The following is a 22844-nucleotide window of genomic DNA, read 5'->3' on the forward strand; positions in this document are numbered from 1 at the left end:
TGGTTATGCAGTCCTCTCCCCACCTTACCCCCCCCCCTCTGGAATCGCTATTCCTGTTCCTGGATGCTGTGTGTCGTGAGCTCTTATCTCTTACCTGTATCTGTGTACATGTTCTCGTCTAGTCCAAAGTGAGAGGCAGCACTGGGGTCATGATAGTGGGGGGTGAGGAAACCTCAAGGAACCAGAGGAATGTTGTGTGTTGAATCAGTGCTTTACTTGGCCCTGGCTGACTCATCCCTTCTGTGTGACCCCTCTGTGGGGGGATGTCCCATTGTCTACAGATGGACTTTGGGTCTCTGACTGCCCTCGTTCTCAACAATATTTTTTTGTTTTGTTTGTTATGGGTCTTCTGATACCTGTTATCTGGTCCCAGTGACACCTCACGATCACACCAGTTGGTGTGCTCCTTCCATGTGGGCTTGTTGCTTCACTGCTGGGTGGCCGCTTGTTTCACCTCAAGCCTTTTAAGACCCCAGACGCTGTATCTTTTAATAGCCAGGCACCATCTGTTTTCTTCACATTTGCTTATGCACTCATTTTGTCTTCAGCGATTGTGCCGGGAGGGTGAGCATCACAGAATACCAGTTTGTTAGTGCAAAGTGTTCTTGTATTGAGGGAGGGTATGAGCAGAGGCCCGAAGTCCATCCACTACCTCAGTGTATTGCTGTATAAATACATGTGCATAGGCCAATACCTCTATTTTTATGGATTAATGTACTTACATATGTACACACCTGTGTTTATACCTCTGTCCATAGCTTTGTTTCCTAGATCATTCCTCTGTTTCCTTTTACCCTCCTCCTGCCCCACCATCGTGCTCGCCCTACTTCCACCTCTTACTGCTTCCTCTCAGCCAGATTGCTGTTGTTCCACAACCCCAGCATCTCTACATCGTAAAGAAGGACCATCTTAAAGTAAGGAGCTAAACCTAGGATTTATCTAGTTCAGCTGGGGTAGTGATAGTCAAGGAATCACCATTCTATTTTATTTTTTATTACAGGAAATTTAAAATATTAAAAGTTAAAAGCATAGGTTCCCAAATCTGTTTGCCTTCCTATCCCCTTTTAAGGGAAAAACAAACAAAACACCAAACTCAGCACCCCTTGGCAATGAAAACTTCTGTACTGTATAGCCACAATCTGTGATAATGGGTCACAAAGCAAACTCACTGCCACTGAGTCAATTCTGACGCCTGGCAGCTGTGAGAATGTGCTGTGTTGGGTCTGACATAGCAAGTAGATATCTGCTTTTGCAGCCTCCCTCTCCCCGTGCCCGGATTGTTCCAGCACAGGGTATTGCCCACTTTGGGAAACACTGGTATAAACCATAGTATAACAAAGCTCCATCTATTCATCACCATTTACTTTTAAATGGAGAGATTCTCTTTTCTGAGAAAGATTATTATTTTTTTTTTTTGCTGTGACATCCTGATTCAATGGGCCTCTTCTTTGTACTGGTTGGATGAATGGCTAATACAATGCACTGTTTTCTATTGAGTACATAGCCTGAAGTGATTGGCCTATGATTATCATTTATGGTACACCTACTTCTCACTTATTATCAAACATCTGTATGTCTTATATCTGACATTTTACATGTACAATATTTTAAAAATTAGATTATTTTGTGCAAAGACGATGTATACATGACAGTAAGGTGCACCAAGATGAGAGGCTGTGGTAGAGAAGATACTATGTGTCAACTTGATTCTCGGTGGGTTGGCAGCTATGTAATGATAATAGACATCTATTTTGTGATTTGATGTGATCATCCTCCATTTTCACATAATAGAGTTTTGCATAATGAGCTGGTCTTTGGAACTTAACTATGGGTATGTGAGGAGTGGGTATATAGGGTAATAGTCTCAGTCTTATACCTCAAAAATCATATTCAATACTGTTATTCTCAGTATCTATTGTTTTGGGCCTTAAAGCTCTTTTAAGTATACGTGTTTGTCTTTTACAGAGTTTTTAAACCCCAGCCCTTGAGAATGATCTAACACTGTTAGTAAGATTTGTCTTTTCTGCATGAATCTTAATCTTTAACCATCAAAGGTAATTTAGGTTAAACATTTTACTAAATTGGAAGAAGTTTGAAGTATTACGAAAAGTCGAAAGTTTTAGTTATGACTTACTTATAAGGATTATATACAAACCTTTGAAAGTATAAAAGATAAACTTTAGCTTTGTACCATTGAATGCATTTTTAAGGCCCTTTTGCAACGTCTGCGTTTCATTATGGAATTAATCTTACTGCTTCTTTACCAGGTAGGTCATAAGATTATGTTTTTAAAGGTCCTAAAACAGATGTGCCCAGGGTAACCACCCTTACTCCATGAGAACTTCTACAAATGGAAAGCCATTCGTTGCATTTATGCAAACGAGGTGGCCTTCACACTTGCCTTTATTTCTACCCCATAGGAGTACCTTTGTGCCTCTGGAGCTGAGCACAAGCGGTAATCTTTGTCTTTGAGTCCAAATCTTGTGGAAACAGAGAAACCCTCTCACTTTCATACCCTGATGTGTTTGAGGGTCTTTTTTTTCCCCCCAGCACTCTTTTTGGATGTGCATAAAAGTACGTTGATTCCGTCCATTACTTTATAGGAAGAGGCTTCTTTATACATTTAGCGTAGCCTTTTAGCCTTATTTTCAAGCATTTGTTGGTAGAATTTTTATTCTAGCCAATGACCACACGAAACAGTTCTACCTTTAAGCCTAAATAAGGTACAGATTACAGATAGATTTTCACTTTTCAAGATGACAGTAGGCATTTTTGTTAGTTTGAGAAACTCATTTTATTTTGTACAAGGTACAATACCTCTGCACAGTGAACAAATAAATTACAAATCTATATTTAAAAAAGTATTGCTATTTTCATAGTTTCAGTATACTACTGTACAAGAATCATGTTTCCTTTACTTATGTGAACTGTAATCACATCAATTTATTTACTTGAAAACTTTAGCTTTTGTGAAATAATTGAACAGAACTTCCCAAGTCACCAATCAAATGAACTCTGAAACACAGTGCATGTGTGTAGGCTGACCACGAACCTATTCGTGCTACTGTGAATATGCAGTTCCCAACAGTTGCTCTGTAAGATTGAAGCATTTCTTCTAGGTGATTCTTAAGGTATGTGAAAGCAGCTGTTGTCTCACACCCTCTACCTCTCCCCCAAATCCTCCATATTTGCCTGATTTGAGTGGTACTATAGTTCTTTAGAAATCAAAGAATGCTAGAGCTGAAGACTGGGTATCACTCCCTCCTCCTCTGTGGTTCTCCCTTTTACACGTGGTGGTGGTGGTGGTGGTGGTGTGTGTGTGTGTGAGAGAGAGAACCAAGAGGGCAAGTAACTTGCCCAGGGTAACACCTACATCTCTTGACCCAGTGCTCTAGCCATTCCAGCAGAGGACAGTCGGCAAAAGAGAGGTGAGTGATGCTGCCTGTTTGTAGGCTGCTAGGTGGCACTTACTGTACATACAGAATATGGGAAGAAGATAAAACCTGGGGTGGAGGTGAAGTTTCTCCTTGCTGTTCTCTGAGAGCACTGGCAGCCCTGAAGTACAAAGGTAAGTCTTTCTTTATATTTCTTCCTACACACGTATGCAAAACATTGACTTGCATCTACAAAGTAATTGGCTAGTATTTATATTGTAAAAGGCTTTTTTTGAAAGTACAGTGTGCTGTTGCTGATCATTTGCTCCCATGCATGCATGCAGCATTCGTGTATTATATTTTCTCCTAACAATAAAACTTGCTCAAGCCTTAGGTAAAGTGGGCAGGAGGGAGGGTTTACTTATTTATTTTCTTGCTTTTGATGGTTACAACCCAAACTAAAAGGAGCCCTGGTGGTTAAAGCACTTAGCTGCAAACCAAGCTGCATTTCCAACCCACCAAATGTTCTGTGTGAGAAAGATGTGGTGGGCCGCGACTGTTTTCTGTAAGGACCTAGAGCCTTGGGAACCCAGTGGGGCAATTCTACTCTGTCCTACAGGTTCATTATAAGTCAGAATCGACCTGATGGCAGTAGATTTAGTTTCGCCCAAATTAATAGGTTTCATGCCCATTAGGACAAGTGTTGGGTTGCTAACAACATGGTCAGCAGTTCAAATCCACTAACTGCTCTGGAGGAGAAAAATAAAGATGTCTGCTCCCATTAAGATTCACCGTCTCAGAAACCATATATATGGTCACTGTGGACCCAGTGGCAGTGGGAACAGGTTTCACGGGAAATTCCAGTTTGTCTCAAGGGCTTCAGAACTCCTATACTTCAAGTCTGCAGTTGTTCAGTTCCTCCTGTGTATAACTTTGTTGAAGTGCTTTCTCCTGGCTGAACTGGTATCAGGATGGAGTGGTACAGGGGGAGCCAGTAGCTTCCTTGGTTTGACGGTCTTTGGGTCTTTAGTTTTTGTCAGGGGTTGGGAGCTCACTCCTTTTCAGCCCATTTGAGCCTCAGCTTACCTATTATGTTCATCAGTAGCGGCAAGTCAAGCACATCTAAATTCTGGGATCTGGAGAATTAACTCATTTTAATACATTGTTTTATCATAGTACACGGTAGAAGCACTTGATTTCCTTTGCTGCTGTTCACTAGTCTTACCACAACTGGTGACAGGCCATTCTCTCTTTGATATTGTCATTTCATTCTACGCAAAAGCATAACTTACTTTAAACAACTCAAACTCTCCTCTGCACTTCTAAGTTCCGTACAACATCAAGCTCCAGATGTTTGAAGAACTGCTTGAAAGAAAGTAAGTACTCTTCTAAGTCAAGAAATGCCAACCAAATAAATTGGGGTGGCCAAGTAGCTGTCTGATATTTAATTCTTCTCAATCTGAGCCTGCTTCTTTTAAAGCATCATCTCAGAGCCTTATTTCACATGGAATGACCCAGGAGTTGGATAGACTAAAGAGATCAGACAAGACCAGGACTGATTTAGGATGTTGTTGATCTTTGAATTGGCAAGATTTAGTAAAACTGGCCTAGAAATTATTGTAGATGGAAAGAGGCTGTTGCTGTGGAAGCAACCCCCCCCCCACCCCAGCCTAGTACTAAAATGGGAAAAGGGAGAAAAATGTCCACTTATGAAAGTATTCTTTAAAATTGAAATTGTCAGTGTCAGACTATATACCGAACACTGATATTGGTCATTATAATTTGATGGCCCGAACATATATGTAAAGGCTCTTTAAGTAATGGCCTGTGTACTAATTATTTTAGGTGATTACATAGCAACCAGAAGTACATACACATTTCAGATGCTTTAAAGCAATGCTCTCCCTTCCCCAGCCCCCTGTGTGTATATATGGATGTGGATGAGTAGCTGCATCTTCAAAGCTTTAGAGATCATATAATCCTGGTCATCTGGAGGGTGGGGTTGGTCGGTGATAGGGTTTGCCTTTGCAGACAGACATCTGTGAACAGTTGCCCCAGTCCGACCCACTCAGGAATTCTTCTTTAGTTCCAGGTGAAAATAATAACTTACGTGCTGCTGGAGTCTACCGTTACTGCAACTCAGAGGCTCGTCTTCTTTCAGAGTCAGAGAATCAGCAGCAGAGTGCATTGCGAAAGGAAGATTTTTCTCTCAAGACTGCGTGTCCTGGGAAGGCCCTTTGGCAGGGCTCTGTCTTACTGGGAGGAGGTCATAATGACCAGGAATATGGCTGTTCTTAGGTAGGTTGTATGGAGTCTGGATATAGCTGGAGTTACGACCACGGCTTTCCTGGACCACATTGACTGTGGGTTCTAAGGAATATAGTGAAAAATGAGTTCAAAGAACAGATTAGCTTTGGTTGCCTCGTTGAGGGGAAGAAAGCTCTAGTTAAACTTGCTGGGGAGAGAAGTTAGGGGTCACAGATGTATGACAAATACTGAGGGCTGCGACTGCGGTTCAGTAGATGGAGCAGCAGCTAAGTGACTGCTGTTTAAATCCCAAGCTCTTGTCACTACCATGAGATTCAGAAATCCTGTGCTTAGGGCTCTAGTCAGGGAGCCCAGTAACATACGATAAACCGGGCAAAGATGGAAGGGGGTGAGTCAGAAACTGTTCTGATTGTGTTCCTGGCTAACCTGGGATTTGTGCCAACAATCAGGTGAAATGTGTGTGTGTGGACTACCCACCACCACCACCCTCACCCCCAGTGTTTCTGCGTCTGGTGTCTTTAAAGAAGAGCTGGTCTCAGAATCTGATGTCCTGCATGAGAGGAGAGGGCGGTCTGGGGAAAGGCCATTCACCTTGCATTGCTCTAAGAACAGTGAAAGAGGGTGTTCTCCAGACAGGGTGATTGGAGAGGGTCAGGTTTTACTTCAGATGCTGCACTACTGCCCTGGTTGTCACTAAGGTACTTATTTGAGACACCTACCGACTTCATATATATTTTTATTAGACGGCGACAAGGGTGGCACATCCGTGTACGGAGACGCCCTGTGCTCAGGCGACTTCATCTCTCCATAGCTGCTTTCGGGACGCTTGCAGGTGAGGATGGGCGGGTCCTTAATTGTAGCGTACGGGTTTTCGCTGCTATTCAAGGAACAAGTGCTAGAACTGCACACGGATTCTTTCATGTAATCTGCAAAGCAAGAACGATTTCTTAGGACTAGCAAGGACACGTGTCTATAAACACTGACGGTAGGAGACTGCCTTCAGGGTCTTGGAGCAGTAAAAGCCTACGATCATCCCAAGAGGTGCTAGATAAATGTGTTGATGATTGTTTTCCAAACAGGGAGGGTTTTGTTTTGTTTTTCCCCAAAAGAAACATCGTTGGGGGCTGGGGTTGGGAATGGGAATATTTTTTGTTTGAGTAGTCAGGTCTAGCACCAGAAAGGCATTATTCAGGATATTCATAACATGTTTTCATCCCTGTTCTTTAATTTGTACTAAATGCCATAAGGAGAGTTGGTTGCATCCATGTTATGGGATGAGACCCCACAGATGAAATGACTTGACAAGATCACGCAGCTAGGAAGCAGCAGTGTCAAGACTTGAATCTATGACTGGGGACACCTTTTTCTGTAAGTCTTTTTCAGAGTTATTTTTGACAACCAGACTTCTCTCGGGCTTAGAAACAGGCTGGTGTGGTTTTGTGTAGATGTCAGCAATGTGGCTGCCTTTAAGTGGCAAATTCACAGGGTACTCCTGCCCTCCAGGAGCTGGTGATTGGGGTGGTGCAGCAGGAAACACCTGAGTCTCGAGCCAAGCCTTGGGAAAGTCCGTTTCCTAGTAGTGAGCCTGTGGTGTATCCCCTGGCGTGGCTTACTTTGGTTATACCTGTAACAGCTGTGTGCTCTGTTTAAACGTGAACGAGTAGAAATGATGATGTAACTCAGGGGTTATGAGAGCAGAACATTCAGTGTGGCTGGAGTAGCTGCCACCACAGAGAGCCCCCCTTCCCCTATATTAGGTTGCTGATTGCAAGGGCATTTACTCTTCTGGTAGTGTAGGCTATTGATGGTTGCTTTAGGTTATTAAGGTAATATTTCCTAAATCTTAAACCAAAGTATATTTACTTCATAGTTCCTTTGAATGTTTACAATGCCTGTGATGTAGGGTTCATTTTTCCTCACCTCTTTTAGCCCCACCCCTCCCCTTATATTGCATATTAGGAAATTGAGGCATAGAGTAAGGAAGGAACTTCCCAGAGCAAGCTCTAAAACACAGGCTATCAATCTTACATGTCCCACTGTTCCCCTTTCAAATAACAAAACAAAACTACTCAGCCTTACCCCCTGGCATAAAGTCTAGGTATCTGCTTTTAGAGCCCCCCCCACCACTGCCATTGGTCCAGTACCTCCTGGAGGGGCAGTATCACCCACTTTTGGAAACACTGATTTTAGAGAATTAGGCGCAGAGCACTTTCTATCACGGTTTTGCCCACAAATAGGTAGAAATGTTGGCCTTTGTCTCATGGCTTCTTAATAGTATATGACCTTAGATAGGAGGGAAGAAAAGTCATGCTAGTGAATGAACAGTCCCAACCAGCCCCAGCAAGGGCTAAAGGGAGGCTCGATTGGCCCAGCCGTCACTGAGGCTCATATGGGGGACAGCGCTGGACCATGATCTGCCCCATACCACAGAAAGTGGCCTCAGTGGGTAGGCTGTTTCTTAGTACAAAAGAGTGGTGGGTAAGCCGAGGAACCCCCAACATGGCCCACCTGTCCCACTTTGTATTCTCGGCCAAGGAGTGAGACAGTATTGCTTGGAGCTTCTTGTTTGGAAGCGAAGGGCTGGTATTGCTTAAAAAGGGGTGACCTCCTGAGTGAGAAGCCCTCCTCACACTCCTGCCCCTTCATCCAGACACACAGCCTTTTCTTTTGGCACTTGGCTCGCTTTGTATTTGATGCTTTGAGCATCTGTGAAGGGGGGTGGGCAGGAAGGACTGTTATTACTACTTTAGAAATGAGGAAACTGACACTCTGAAAATTCATGTCAACCCTTATGTTCTCTGATACCCAGTTAGACTGCCCACCTCTGCTGCCCAGGGGCCCCTCCTCCTGTACCTGTAAATGCAGCCTACGGCAGCAACCCCTTTCCCTAACTTTCCACAGGGAGTACCTTTGATCTATGGGGCTAAGCCCTCCTGAGAGTGAGAGGCTACAGGCTAATAAGTAAGCGTTGCTGTGCTAGCTCAGTGCCAGTCAGTGGAGCCTCTCCTCTCCTTTTCATCAGAAATGGCAGGGCTGCTTTCTTGGGAATATTTTGCCTGTCTTGCTCTATAGCAGGGGAGAAGTTGAGGTTGGGGGGAGACAGGGTAGGATTAGGGAAATGGATGAGGGCGTTGAATTATGGCAGGATACGGTGGCTCCTTTCATTGCTGGGAACTGAAGGGTGAGGAATGGCAAGGCTTACTGAGAACCACCACCTTAGGAAGCCCTTCTTTGCCCAGCTGACTCACCCACGTGCCTGTTCTGAGGGAGCATGGGGTGGGGAAAGAGTAACCAGCTGCTCAGACACTTCCTCATCCTTTCACTGCCCCACCACACCCAGTCCCTGCCCTTGAGCGCATTCTGCAGAGAAAGGGGAAGCAAAAACTACCTAAGCTCTCCAGGGAGTCACTCTTCCAAGGGCCCAGCCCTGTCATTAGCTTTAGACTGAAGTCTAGCATTTGCTCTCATCTGGGCCTTACACACTGCCATGACTGTCAGAGACTGCACGCATCGCCATGAGGTCAGTTCCAGTTCACTAACTAGGACAGACGAGAGCTGGGAACAACAGTTGGTGACTTCAAACGGCAGACCTGCCATTTAGTATCCAAGTGTTTAACCACTGGTCACCAGGACTCCACTTCAGAGACTGAAGAGACCTCTCAAACGAATCGAAATATTTTCATTTTCTAAAAGCAGCAGTAAATTCAGAGAAGGGAATTGACTTGCCAAGGCGCTCGGGGATCTGCACCCACTCAGACTTGTAGGCTCACATGAGCATCTAGTTAGAACCAGCTTATTCACTGCTCAGAGAGCCCGCCCATCCAGGCACAAGAACATCTACATCTTGCTTCTCAGCCACCTCTGTTCTCTCTCAGAGCCATATGTTAGCCTTCTCTTGACAGAGACCAAGGATATGAGGAGCGGGAAAGTTAGATGTCAGGGTCAGAAGGAGACCTTGGCTGGCTAAGTAAAAAGGCATTTCAGGATGTCAGTCGGCTCTTAACCTCCATAGAACCCGAGGTTGATAGAATAGACTTGGAGTTTGGATATCAAGTACACTGGTGGCAGCAGCAGTAGAATCAATCTGGCTTCCAGGGGATGGGGAATGGTGGGAGACTCCTGTAGCACTTTGAATCAGTGCAGGGGTGGGGTGGCGGGGTAGGTGCCATGGGAGAAACAGTGGTTGTTGACAGGCAGAGTGGGGTTGGCAAAGCTTGGTAAATGGTTCATTTCACCTCCAACATGACAGTTCAGGGGGCACTGGGTGGGAAGGGGCAGTCACTGAATTAAGACTTTTAGAGTGTCAGAGTTGGAACGGGCCTTAGAGATGTGCGAATGCAGCTGTCTTTTTAGAGGAAGAAACCACGACCCAGCCAGGCTTCTTTCCCACCGAGGTCAGAGCACACTGAGACTCTCAAATCTTCTGATTTGGTTTTGGCCCAGAAGGTTTAGGAATTAGTTTCATCCTTGGTACAAAATAGTTTATAAAATGTTTTTGGGGGAGTACAGCAAATTAGTGGGGTAATTCCATGCCTTGGATTGATATTTTTGGACTGTGACATACCATTGTCCTCTCTTGTTCTGATATATTGGTCCCCAACACCTGCTGGGACATTGCCTGCACAAAGGGTGCTTACAGACACCGGAGAGAGAATCTGGCCGCCAGCCTGTGTCAGGGATCCCAGCCACCAGGAAGTACATGCTGCTGCGGCCGAGACGCTACTTCCCGTAGCTCTGCCTTAGCATTGAAGGTACAAGTCTGAAGTAGCTTCCCTAGTCACAGTGCACAGGACGACAAAGTACATAGGAAAGCAATGTGCTCATTTATTGAGGGGTCTGGGCCTGTCTCAGCCTCTTCACACTTGAGTCATGCACATTCTCAGCTGACAGGGCCCTTGAAGAACTTCCTGTCCAGTCCCCTCACGTCTTCAATAAGGAAACTGATGTCTCAGGTCACAGTGATGATGTAACAGCCATCCTTCCTGGTTTGAGCTTTACCCACTGTAGCGATTCTTGCTTGTACCCCATTGTTCATGTGGATGGTTCATGTGAACACTCACAACAAACCATCAGAACGGTGCTCCCAACTTAGAGGTAGCACCTCTTATCTTGACAGACAGCTCGCCTGGGCCTTGCACAGCCTAACACCTGCTGGTGGACACTTCTCTTTCCTGCTTTCTGGCACTGAACACCGCACTTAACAACCACACCCCCCACTTCCCCAAGGATTGCAGACAGCTAGCTCATTGCGTAGAAACTCTGCATAAGAGTGACCTGATGCACTCATCACAAATGCAGATACCAGGACCCAGCTGTAGGTCTGCTGCAGAGTCCCGGGAAGATAGGATCTGAAGCCTCTATTTGTACTAAGCTTCCCAGCTGATTCTGGTGCACGGCCAAGTTGAGGATATCCATTGGGACCTTTGCTTTTGGTCATATTTCTTTCAGATTGCCTGAGACTGCTTTAAATAGACACTAGAGACAAAAAGACAGTCCCATTGCATTTGTAGAACCCTTTATAATACGTAAAACATGCCCCTTCTGTGGTGTAGGGGACAAGCAAAAGAAACTTGGGCTAGCCACCAGTATGCCATTTACAGATGAAGTCAAGCCCCGAGAGCTCACAGTCTTGGGTCCCAGTAAGTGACAGAGTTGGAATATAAACCCAGGTTTGTGTGGTTCCAAAGCTGTCTACATTATATAGTCTGTCATTAAATCACAGGGCCTAAGCCCAAGGACAAGGCCTGACCTTCACCTGTGGACGCATTAGAGGGCTGCTGGGCGGGCACCCTCCATGTACTGGGGTTAGCCCCGCGGCTTCCTTGAGGCAGCATCTACACTACGCTTTGTCTCATTCTTTGGCCTCGGGGCCCGGTAGACTGACTTTATTTCAGATTTTATAATCAATTTAATTTGTGCTAATTGGTTGGATAATGATGTTCTACATTTCCGAAGATATTTAGTTGGCATCTATTAAAAAAAAAAACACAACAGAAACCCACAAGCGTTTGCTAAGCAGGTGCAACTGAAATGGAAAGATGAGTTCATCACTGTTATGATGTGCCCAGCTCCTGGTCACAGCTCCCAACAGCCCCAGGTCCTCTGATCTTTTCACTTTCACTTTGAGGGGGGAGGGGGAAGGACTGTGGAGGGAGATGGGGGATCCCTAGCTGTTTCAAATCTGCACTCTGTACCTTGCTAAACTCTCTCTAATGGGACTTAAGGATTGGATACTCTACCTTTGAATCCTTGGTCCATAATGTATGTGTTCTGACGTCTGTCCATTCCAGAAGCCCCTGCAGAGAAATGATACAAGGAAAGAATAATAGGGGCTGAACGAAGTTCACATAGACAGCCTGTCCTTGATTTTCTTTTTCCACTACCCTGAAAGGAACGTTATTTATTGCTAGTGTTGTGCTGGGTGTAGTCTACTCTAGATGAGTCAGCGTAAAGAGGGATTCTTAAAGGGCCCCTAAACATTCACAGTGAACCCCAGCACCATGGCAGATTTGGCTCCTACTATTCACCCAACAGTCCTGAGGGCAGTGTCTTCCAGGAGGGTGCACATGACACATCTGTTGCCACCTGCAGTCACTGTAGGTGAAGTTCTAGGCTCCAAAGGTACAGAACAAGAAGTGAGAACTAGTCTGTAGCTTGGGGCAGGGGGAGGGATTGAGGATGGGGTTGGAGACACAGATTTGCTCACTTCTCAAAGCTCCAGCCTTGCCTCTCCTCTCCCAGGTCTGGGCCTCAGCTGAGGGCGGACAGCTGGCTATGGCTCTGAGTCATTTCTGCAGGGTGTATACTCACTCCCATCCACAGGCTGCTTTGCCTCCAGCTTATGAATGAGCCATTTGCACATACTTGAGACTTATTATTCTCCCTTTGACTGTCACAGTTTATGCTACGATCCCCTGTGCATAGCTAGAGGTGGGTCACAAAGCTTCGAGAACCAAACTCAGGCTCTGCTGCTGGTGATCCTGGGAAAGACATCGCCTGGCATTTCTAGAATGGCACAGGACTGAGTCAAAGCCATTGTGATTCAGCTTTTCAGAGGGGACCCATTCCAGGCTAGGTGTGCAGAGTGCTCATGAAAATACAGTGGGTTCCATTGACCTGCCCCAAGGTTTCTTACACAAGTCCAAACCCAGTGCTGTTGAAGTACCCCGCACACCCCAGCACATGGCCCAAGTTGAAGTCTGGCAAATTGAATTAGTCTGGCCTTTCCTCCACACATTACTGAGGGATACAGTTGAATGAGGTCCAGGTTCTCAACTCTTATATTTTTAAAGGGCCTGTGGGTACCTGTGGCCTTCAGAAACCATAGCTGCAACAAACCATACCCCTGGCACCTGTTAAGCACTTTCTACCAGACAGGGCTCCCGGAGGGAGGGAGGCAGGCAACATGGTTAACTTTTCTCCAATTTTACAGAACAGGAAATGGAGACCCAAAGAGGGTCCCAGGCCACATTAGCTAATGAGAAGTTGAACTGTGACCAGAGCAGAGTTCCCCAAGTCTTCACTCCCACTGGTCACTAGCCTACCTGCATGTAAGCCAAAAAAATGACGGTTGAAGAATTAGAGGATCATCCATGTGGGAAGAGATACAGAGTAGTGTTCTGTGGTTGTGTGGGTGGGGGTTGTTAATAATTGACACTTCCCAGGAGATCCAGAGCCAACAAGATAGCTTCCTGGGCAGAGGATCAGAATCCTTACAGCCTCTGCCTACCCAAGGGGCAGATGAATTCAGACCCTTACCTTTCCTAGTGCTGCTGGACCCAGGAACCTGCAAGGGCCGACAGAACTGCATTTCCCTTGAGCCCTGGAGACCAACTAGAGGCTGAGCTTAGGCCCAGAGCTACCCAGTTATGCTAAGGCTCTGCCCCACAGTGCCCTGGGGACCACCTCTAGGGATGCCACAACCTTGTTCATTCCTTGTAGTCACCCCTCTGGCACCACCTCTGAGCTGCTACCCACATCCTCCACTGACCCAGTCTTCCAGTCGCCAGGTTGGAGTTGGACACAGGAGCAGGGGATGCTGACCAGGAAGCCACATGTGGAGCTCTAGCCTCTCCAGATCCCTGCTGGACAGCCCCCACTCCATCCCTGAGCTGGAAGAGCTGGCCCTGGAGTCTCATCAGGCAAAGAGCCAACTCACCAAAAGGGCATAGTCCGGAGAACCCCCCCAGGTAGTTTCTCAGTGGTTTGGGGTGGTGGCCTGGGAAGAATGTGACTTTAAGTGTCCCTTCTCTCTCATCCGGACACAGTGTGTCTGTGCACACTAACCACGGGAGCAGAAGGAGTGTTGAGAGGACCCAGGCCGTCTGCCTTCAGGGAGGGGACTAGGCTTGGAGACTAATCATGCGGGGAGTGGCTCAAGAGGGAGAGCTCTGGAAACCCGGTGCTGAATGGTTTAGTGTGAGCCTCGGGGCCCCGGGGGAAGGGTAGGACTTGGGGGTCTGACCTGGTGAGTGTGGCTCAGCTGGACGGCTGAGGTGTCTAAGTTCAATGTAGAAGTCCTCGGGCGGGTACCTGGCCTCCAGGGCACTGATCTGGAAATGGGAGTCTAGTGAGAGGAATGACAGGAGGAGCCATTATTCCCAGGGCCCTGATGTGGCAGGGAAGGGGGTAGGCACAAGGAGATGGGGGTCAAGGCGGGATCACAACACCGGAAGAGCCGAGGGCATCTGCTAGAACAGAGGCCTTCTTCCTGGTTTCCCCACCTCCCTCCCAGAGCGGCTTGGTCAGGAAGAAGTCCCTTCCCCAGATGGCCAATGTATCTTTACCTCCACCCAGAATCCCCAGACCCACTCCAGCTACCTCCTTGGGTCACAGCCACCCTTCCCTAATGTAGGGATGAAGGGGGCCTTGGGCTTGAGTAGTGAGAGCTGAAATGGGGAGACGCTGCTGTGAACCCAATCCCCTTGAGCTGAGACAGGGTCCTCATTGTGGGAGAAGGAGCCCAGGGGGGGCATGATTGCAGGAGATCTACTCGGACCACTACTGACCTAACACGTTCGCAAAGCTGTAGGGGGTCCAGCCTGCTGTGTCTCTGTCAAGGGCCTTGTTACTGAGCTGTTTGGAAAGCAGGAGAGGGTTAATACCTGGTGCCCCGGGCTACCCCTCCCCACGTTTGCTGTCCCCTCCCCATAATGATCCTGGCTCACCTGGTTACTAGGCCACTGAGGGAAAGGCCACCATGGTATGGCTGAGGACCCCCCAGGGGCTCCCTTCCCCCTGCCTCCTCCTCTCCTATGCCCCCCACCCCACCCTCTGAGCTGAGTGGCTAGAGTTGTAGGGTTCTCAGGGCTTGGTAAGGGGTGGGGGTGGGGCAGGCCTCCCAAGAGCCATTAAGTGCCCTGAGCCTAGCTGATGAGTGAGCTGCAGGAGCGGGGCTCTGGCGTCTCTGCTGCCGGTATGCTGTCACCTCTGCCACCTGACCTATGTGGAATGTGCATGTGATCCGGGAAAGCCACAGGCCTGGGTGTGTCTTGAGGCCTAAGGTGAAGTCCTCGTCCTCCTGGGTCCTCACAGCTGCCCTTCATCAGAGGCGGGGCTGGGGATGGCCCGCTGTCCTACAAGGAGTCAGTGGCAGAGCTGGGTCGAGCTCATCTTGGCTCCCAGACCTGTGTCTCTTATCTGTCGTAACAGCAGCCCTGCCTGCCTTTACTAAATGCCCTATCGGCCAGACTGAGTGGCCCCCCTCCACTGCAGACCCCCACTGAAAGAGGTGGCGGGAGAAAGAGGCCCCAAGCAGCAGAGCACGGGCTCTGCCTCCTCTCTGGCACCCCGGCCCCTGGCCTGCTGCAGCTCTGAGAATGGGACGTCGGTGCAAGAGCGGCCTGCTGGGAAACTCCAGGCTTCACTGCCACTCTGGATGAGCGGGAATGGGCCTGCACTGGAAAGCTACAGCGCTGGGTGCAAGGCTGCATGCAGGCCTCGAGGGGCCTTGCAGGAAACGTGCCCTGTTAGACAGGTAGGGAGGCTGCAGCAGTGGCCTTGACAGGACCCATGCCGTTGTTGGGGGGGCTCAGGCTGCTATGTCACCATGTGTGTGGCTGAAGGCATGGTCTGTGGGCTGCCGGACATCTGGAGGTCCAGAGCTCTAGAACACAGGCCTATGCTACAGGAAGCTGGAAGCCCCGGTGGCCCGGTGCACAGGTGGCTGTGGAGGTGTGTGGCATGAGCCCACTCGGGCTTGGGTTCCTGGAGGCTTCATTCCTGCATCTCCCACTGTGCTCTGCAGGAGTTCTGGCACATCGAGGGAACATGTATGCCAAGACATCCTTGTCTGAGGGCATGTTCTACGACGATGTCTTGGCAATCAGCCAAGGTTGTGCTGGGGGCTGTCAGGGGATACCCTGCTGCCCTAGAACTTGCAGGCCTTGCGACAGCTGGTGCTTGGGTTCTGTGTCCCTTGTAGTGGATCACAACAAATGGTGATGGGGATGTACTAGTCTACAGGTGGTGTCCTTGGGTAGTGACTCTGTCATGTGACTGTTGCCGTGACTAGGGACAGGTGGGACAGCACTTTGAATACATATGATGTGTTTGTAGTTCATGGCCAGAGTGGCTATTTGGTGTACATGGTTAAATGTGGCAAAAAAGCTATGTGTGACTATTACGTGACTCGGTGACCAGTTGGCTATATACGGAGCAACATTACAGGCTGTCTCTGTGGGATGCTGACTGGTCCCATGGCACACGGGCTCTCCATGTGATGGCCTAACCTCCCAGCATGTCTTCAGGACTGTGTGTCATCTATTGGCATTTAGTTCTACATCAATCCTCCTTGTTCATTCCCAGGCAGAGGTGGGCGCTGAACAGAGGGACGGTGGACGGGGCTGAGGAGTCAGGGGCCCGGTACCTTGGTGGGGCTGTTCCTGTCCAGAGTGCTGGCCTGGCTGGTGGCAGGCCCCCCGCACGCCAGTGCGTGGTAGCTGGAATTGGAAAAGCACTGGGCATGGCTGCTACTTTGAGACAAATCTGAGAAGAGAACAAGGTGCCACATACCATCACCCCCTGCCCCTGGCATGAGATAACCCAGTGCTAATGCTTGGGCTGGGCAGCTGCAGTGTGCCCCTCGACCCTAAGCCCCCAGCCCCTATGTTCCACAGACCCCTGTGGAGCTGGCCTGTTCCTTCCTTCCATCAGGACGTCCTCCTGCAGCATGCAGAGTGCAGGTCCGGCCCAGCAGCATGCACAGGAAGTGCTGACTGATCCTCACCCAGACCCCAGCTGCAAGTCCATAAAGAGAACCCCCACTCCTCTTGGCCCTGGACACAGACCCTGTCCTCTCCCAGGATTTCAGAGTCTCCCCATAAAGCCGGGAAATTCTGGAGGAATAGCATGGGAAACGCCGCCACCTTGACGTTATATGTTGCCCAGTCAGAGAAGATAACCCCCAAATCTCTGTGGGCTGGAGAGCTCCTCAGAGGATCTCTGCTTCCACTGCAGCCCCAGAGGCTCTCTGAAGGTAGGGCCTGCACCGGGTCACCCCTGGATCCTGTAGGAGGCCACACTGAGCAGGGCTGGGCCAAATTGACCTGGGCTTTCTAAGCACAACGTGCAGGAACCAGCTAGAGAGGCGCCATCCTCAGCTTCACCCAGCCAGGCCCAGCCGTCCAGGAAGGGTGTCACTCTGCGGGCACCTTCAGAGCACGTGGATCCTACTATTCAGGTAATAGTCAAGCAAAATCCTTACTTACATCCAAGGCAGTAGTCCACTTGCAGGGGTGTGTGTGCCCAGCCCAGCAGCCCCACCCCAACACTACTCAGATTTGCAGGTGCAATGCCTATGAGTTGTTACCACACCTATGGACAGACGGCATCAGTGGGCCTAGCCAGAGGGGCAAGGACCACACTTTCAAGTCCCACCCCCCCCTGGCACTGTGCAAATATATCTGGAAAATGGGGCAGAGAAAGACAGAATTGGAACAAGGCTCAGACACTGGTCCCCAAGGCCTAGTTTCTCCCTGAATGAAGGTGCCCCTGTGGCCAAAGCCTGGTGGAAAATAGAAGGGGGCTCCCAGCCAGAGCTGTCCAGAGCTGGGAGCCCAGGCAATGACGCTCATGGATCCTGTCAGCCTCTGCAAGCCGACCTCTACTCTTCACACCATGGCGTCCAGGGGAATCTGGGCACCGGCCCCCCCATAGGTGAGCCACAAACCAGTGTCCCTAGGGATGCTGTGTGGCCCTTCCTGGGCTTTGGGGTCAGGAAGAGGATCGTGCTGGAGCACCAGCCCTTACCTGAGAGGGAGTAGTCAGTGGTGGTCATCCTCATGGCTGGGGTGTAGGAGACACGTGGGGTCAGGTCTCGGCCCTTCTCCTTTTGTTGCTGCCGCCGCCGCCGGCACCAAGCAAAGAGGCCCAGCAGCACCATGATGAGGAAGAGCAGGAGAATGATGCCTGTGACAGCACCCACTGAGTGCCGCTCTGCCCCCAGCGCTGGGCTGATCTTGGTGTAGGGATTCAGCTCCTCCATCATGAGGGCAGCTGCAGGCAGAGGGAGGGGGCTGAGTCTGCGCCAGTACCCCTGCTGCTCAGAGCCCCCAGCCCAGCCCACATGAAGGGGCCTGATCCCATCCCTTTGCGCCCGAGCCTACTGTGCCTTGGCTTCAAGTGCCTAGAGGGGAGGGAGCCCCAATCTCACAGTGAGGGGAAATGCAATTGTGGGTTCCAAACAAAGGAATGCCTAATGTTGGAGAGTTCTGTTCTAGGGAGCCCTGGTGGCACAGTGGTTTACACATTTGGCTGCTAACCATAACGTCGGTGGTTCTAACCCATCAGCGGCTCTGCAGGAGAAAGATGAGACTTTCTAGTCCCATGAACAGTTAACTGTCAGAGACCCACAGGGGCAGTTTCTACCCTGGCTTATATATGAGAATAGATTCAATAGTAATGAGGTTTTCTGTTTTGTTTCTTCTAGGATTGAGTTACAGGTAATAAATAACTCACATATTTTCCCATTCACAGATGAAGCAACAGTTGCTGAAAGGTTAGATACCTTGCCTGAGATCGCACAACCCGCAAGGGCAGAGTTGGGTCTCTGGAGAGTCAGGAAAACACAGACTCAGCCGCTCTCCCTGTTTACTAGCTGTGTGACTCAGAGGCCGGGGACAGTAAGCCTCCTGGGCCTGGGCGTTGTTAGCGGGTGCTGGCAGCCCTGAAAGCTGTGCCAGTGCAGACCCCTAAACCCATCTCCATTACAAGCAAGGGAACCAATCTCCAGGCAGGTGCGGCGCTCAGCCTCTCCTAGGCTCTGGCTGCTGGGGGTGAACAAAGCTGCTACATCACCAGGAGCTGGACGTGCTGCCTTATCATTGCTGGCGATGCAGCCACGGGAATGAGAGGCCATGTTTATCCTGCATCTCTGAGAACAATGTGATCCCTCACACATTTGCAGCTCTGTCAGAGGGCTTTTATGGACACAAAACTCCCATTGAATTCCAAGTCCTCTCCTCACCTCGTCCCACATGGTCCTCACAACTGCACTTGAAGTCTCCTCCGACTGCAAAGCTGGAGCCAAGCTTGGCCCCAGAGGGACCCTGTTGCATGGGGAATGACAGGCCCAGCACAGGACATGGCCTGTCCAAGGACACCTTGGCAAGTAATGGCAGAACTGGAAGCTGGCAGATACATATGCTTGGTCAGCTGCTTGGTGTGTGGCTCTGCTGACCCCCACAAACAACCCAGATGTTTCCAACTGGTATCCTCTCTGGTGTCTTCATTGGGGTCCCTCCCTTCTTCCAGGCAGCCCATCCATAACCTGGGGATGCTGCCATCTGGGCCTTACCTTGGTCACACCTGATGCCTTTGAATCCAGGACTGCAATAACAGGTGCCTGTGACATGGTCGCATGTAGCATTGTTCATGCACTCGCATAGTTGCTGACACCCATAGCCAAAGGTTCCAGGGGCACATCCTGTGGAGCACCAAAGGGAAGGGAGACAGTGGGGCCCCCAGGCCATGACAAGGGACCCAACACCCCTCTCTTACCTTCTGGGCAGAGCAGAGGGATTATTAGCCAGCTCTCCCGCACCCTGAGGGAAGCCTGTTTCCTATAGTTGCCCCTGTGCTTGGGTCCCCCGTTGGGGGCTGGACGGAGCACTTAAAGCCCTGAGGGGATGCAGAGGGGAAGGGCCAGGGCCCACACACCACTGCTTACTCAAAGCACAGCCCTCTACCCAGTCCTTCATGCCAGGCCCTGAGTTGGGGGCCACAGGACCTTCAAAGAAGCAACAAGCACAGCCCTGCCCCTCAGCCCTTGACTCACCCTCCCCACCTCACCCCAAAGGAGGGAGAAAGAAACTTTGCAACCCCAAGGTAGACATCCTCCCTGCCCGCAGGGGTGAAGCCCAGCCTGAGCCGCTAGCAGGCACGGGTCAGCTTACTCTGCTCGCAGTGGCGCCCGGTGAAGCCCGTGCGGCAGGTGCATTTGCCACTGATGTGGTCGCAGCTGGCGCCGTTCTGACAGTGGCACACGCGCCCACAGTCCTTCCCATAGAACGCTGCTGGGCAGCCTGCGGGCAGAGGGGGAGTGGGGACAGTGGCTGTTGGGCCACAGCTCCCCACTCAGGGCCCACTGTCCAAGGAGGGTCAGTGCCCTGAGACCAGGCAGGCCCTGGGGGTGGGGGGCTCCCCTCCCTCGGTTGCAGCCGGGTCGATGCCCACGGCGGCCAGCAGGTCGCAGCATGGGACTGAGTGGCGGGCGGCCGGAGGCGGGCTTACGCTGCGTGCAGAAGAGTCCAGTCCAGCCAGGGGTGCAGTGGCAGGCCCCGTCCTCCGCGCCGCAGTGCGCCCCATTGTGGCAGCCGCAGGTGTGGAAGCAGGCGGGGCCCCAGAACCCGGTGGGGCAGCCTGCGGGAGGGGGAGTGCGGGTCAGACCCAGGAGGACCCCAGGGCCCTTTCCTAACTTTCAGGGCTTTGCCACACTGTTCCCCGAATTTCTCGGCTCACTTCTTTTCCCAAGTCACCAGGGTCTTCATTGAAGCCCAGGCACTGCCTGCGCTCCACGTCTTTGGTGATGAACTACCCAGCCTGCGTGACTGGCTCTGGGCCTTGGCGCGTGCGCGTGCACGTGCGTGCTGACTGCTGGTAAGGATGAGGATTGGCCCAGGGCTGGGACTCTCCTTGTTCAGCTAATGAGCTCCTTAGAGATTCGCCAGGCCACTGAACTGGGACCACTCTCGGGGTATGATGGTCTCACCCAATAGACAAGGTGTCCCACAGGGCAGGAACTGTATCTCCCTCTTAGATTGGGGCACTTGGAAAGGGCTGGTTCCTCTCCCATCAGGTTGGGTACATCTTACCTGAACGCTCACGCCCGTGCCCTGTCCAAGCTTACGGTGCCCAGGTCATCATTCACATGGGCCACCCAGGTGGCACCCATACCCTCCCTGAGGCCACTGCCCTGGCCTCACTCAGCTTCTATCCCAAACTGCAGCAGGCCAGTCCCCAGTCCTCACCTGGCTGGGTCATTCTACTAGACTATTAATTCCCGGTATTAATAACATTAATGATATAATCAACAATGTCGGTACCGTTAATACCAGCAGTTAACAATGCTAATGGTCAACCCTTATATTAGCCAAAGAGCTAAATGGGACTCATGGACATTCCCCACCTATAGAGGATTTCAGTCCTAAAGTTTGAGGATTCTGGGCAAGGAAGGGGGTATTTTCAGTGGGCAGCAGCTTACTCTGTGAGCAGTCCGCGCCGATCCATCCTGGGAGGCACTGGCAGGAGCCGTCGATGGGGCTGCAGGTCCCGTTGTTGGCACAGGAGCAGAGCTGAGCACAGTCCTGCCCAAAGTGCCCTCCAGCGCACACTGTGGGCACAGGGAGCCTGGCACCTTCCCTCCCACCTGTGCTCCCCAGGCCCACCCCCCCCATGTACTCCAGCCACAACCATGCCCACCCTCATCACCCCATCACCCTTCTCAATTGTCCATCTTGTGCCCACGTTTTGTGGGAAGCTCTAGGATGATCCTTTTGGGCATAGTGCAGACTGAGGCCACTGAGGTAGGCTGACTTGACTGGGGTCTCAGGGACCAGAAGTGGTGCAGCAGGAAAGCACATCTCCGGGCTCTCCATCAAGTGCCTCCTGTACCGCTTTGCAGCCCTGCCTTGGCTAGCATCTCTGATTGTGTAGTGTTTGCGCAGCCAGAGGGGAGCAGCAGCTGCTTCTGGGGCTAGACGGAGGATTGGCACTGAACGTCTGCCCCGGCCACCTCTCTCTTCTGTGTCTTCAAATACTGCCTGCTCCCACTCTCCTGGTCCACGTGACCCTCCTCCACGGCTTCCCTGGGTCACTGGGAGTCCAGTTATGGCCTCTTCTGGAGAAACCGCTCCATGGTTCCAGGAAGAAGGATGGTTTTGTACCCACGCTGGGAGCTCCTTCAGGACTAGGGCTGAATGGTAATACCGTTCAGAGCTACTCCCGGACTGTTGTGTGCCATTGTGCTGATGCCAAGTCATGGCCATCACCATATAGCACAGTATCGCTGGCACCATATAGGACAGCAGCCCTGCCCTTGTATAGCACAATATCCTGCCCCTATAGTCAGTATACCTACCTCCACATAGGACAGCATCCCTGCCCCCATCGCATTTCCTAGGCTGTGACCTTTGCCCAAGCCGACTAAGGGCCTTTCTGCCTGTGGAGTGTGTGCCATCTGCCTTTCAGTTAGCAGCCAGCCCCTAACCACTGTGCCACAAGGGTGCCTGTCTCGAGGACCACACTGAATCGTAGCTGGACACCTCCCTCATCCTAGACTTCATCTTCGATCTGCTTCCCACAGCGTAAGCCTCTAGAGCCCAGCCTCCTCCTGCCATGCCTGTGCCCTCTCAGGCCACCTCAGGGGCTCCCCATTGGCCCAGAATAAAGCCTGGAGCTTTCTTACCCAGATTTTTCTCCACTCCCCTTCTCCGGCAGACCACTCGCCACCTTCCACACATGGTGGGGGCCCCATGGCTTTTCCTCATCTCTGGAATTGTTCCAGCTGCCCCCTTCCAGAATTCTTATCACACACATGCGCCCCTGAGAAAGTCCTGTCCAGCCCAAAATCTCATCTTAAAAGCGGCGTACCGAAAGCTGATGGTGCACAGCTACCAAAAGATATAGCACCTGAAGCTTTAAAGACCTGAAGATAAACAAGTACCATCTAGCTGAGAGACAACAAAACCCACACGGAAGAAGCAC

At 50.5% G+C, this 22844-nt stretch overlaps 1 protein-coding gene across 1 annotated transcript in view; it reads right to left on the bottom strand.

Annotated features, from left to right (window-relative positions):
- Window positions 1-4511: 4511 nt before the first annotated feature.
- The window catches only part of MEGF11 (multiple EGF like domains 11), an 88188-nt gene continuing 69855 nt past the window's right edge, over window positions 4512-22844 (bottom strand). Inside the window, exons 13-23 of the mRNA XM_045285656.1 lie at window positions 21343-21471; window positions 20373-20501; window positions 20036-20164; window positions 19438-19566; window positions 17892-18137; window positions 16510-16628; window positions 14651-14717; window positions 14107-14208; window positions 11882-11938; window positions 6362-6568; window positions 4512-5744 (exon numbers count right to left, since the gene is read on the bottom strand). Of these exons, the coding sequence (XP_045141591.1) occupies window positions 5584-5744; window positions 6362-6568; window positions 11882-11938; window positions 14107-14208; window positions 14651-14717; window positions 16510-16628; window positions 17892-18137; window positions 19438-19566; window positions 20036-20164; window positions 20373-20501; window positions 21343-21471 (1475 nt within the window). The 3' untranslated portion in view covers window positions 4512-5583. The remainder of the gene's footprint in view (window positions 5745-6361; window positions 6569-11881; window positions 11939-14106; window positions 14209-14650; window positions 14718-16509; window positions 16629-17891; window positions 18138-19437; window positions 19567-20035; window positions 20165-20372; window positions 20502-21342; window positions 21472-22844) is intronic.

This window comes from Echinops telfairi, unplaced genomic scaffold (genome assembly GCF_000313985.2).
Source record: "Echinops telfairi isolate 266 unplaced genomic scaffold, ASM31398v2 ScPeMD7_7475;HRSCAF=8513, whole genome shotgun sequence".
In the NCBI taxonomy this organism is placed as follows: Eukaryota; Metazoa; Chordata; class Mammalia; order Afrosoricida; family Tenrecidae; genus Echinops; species Echinops telfairi.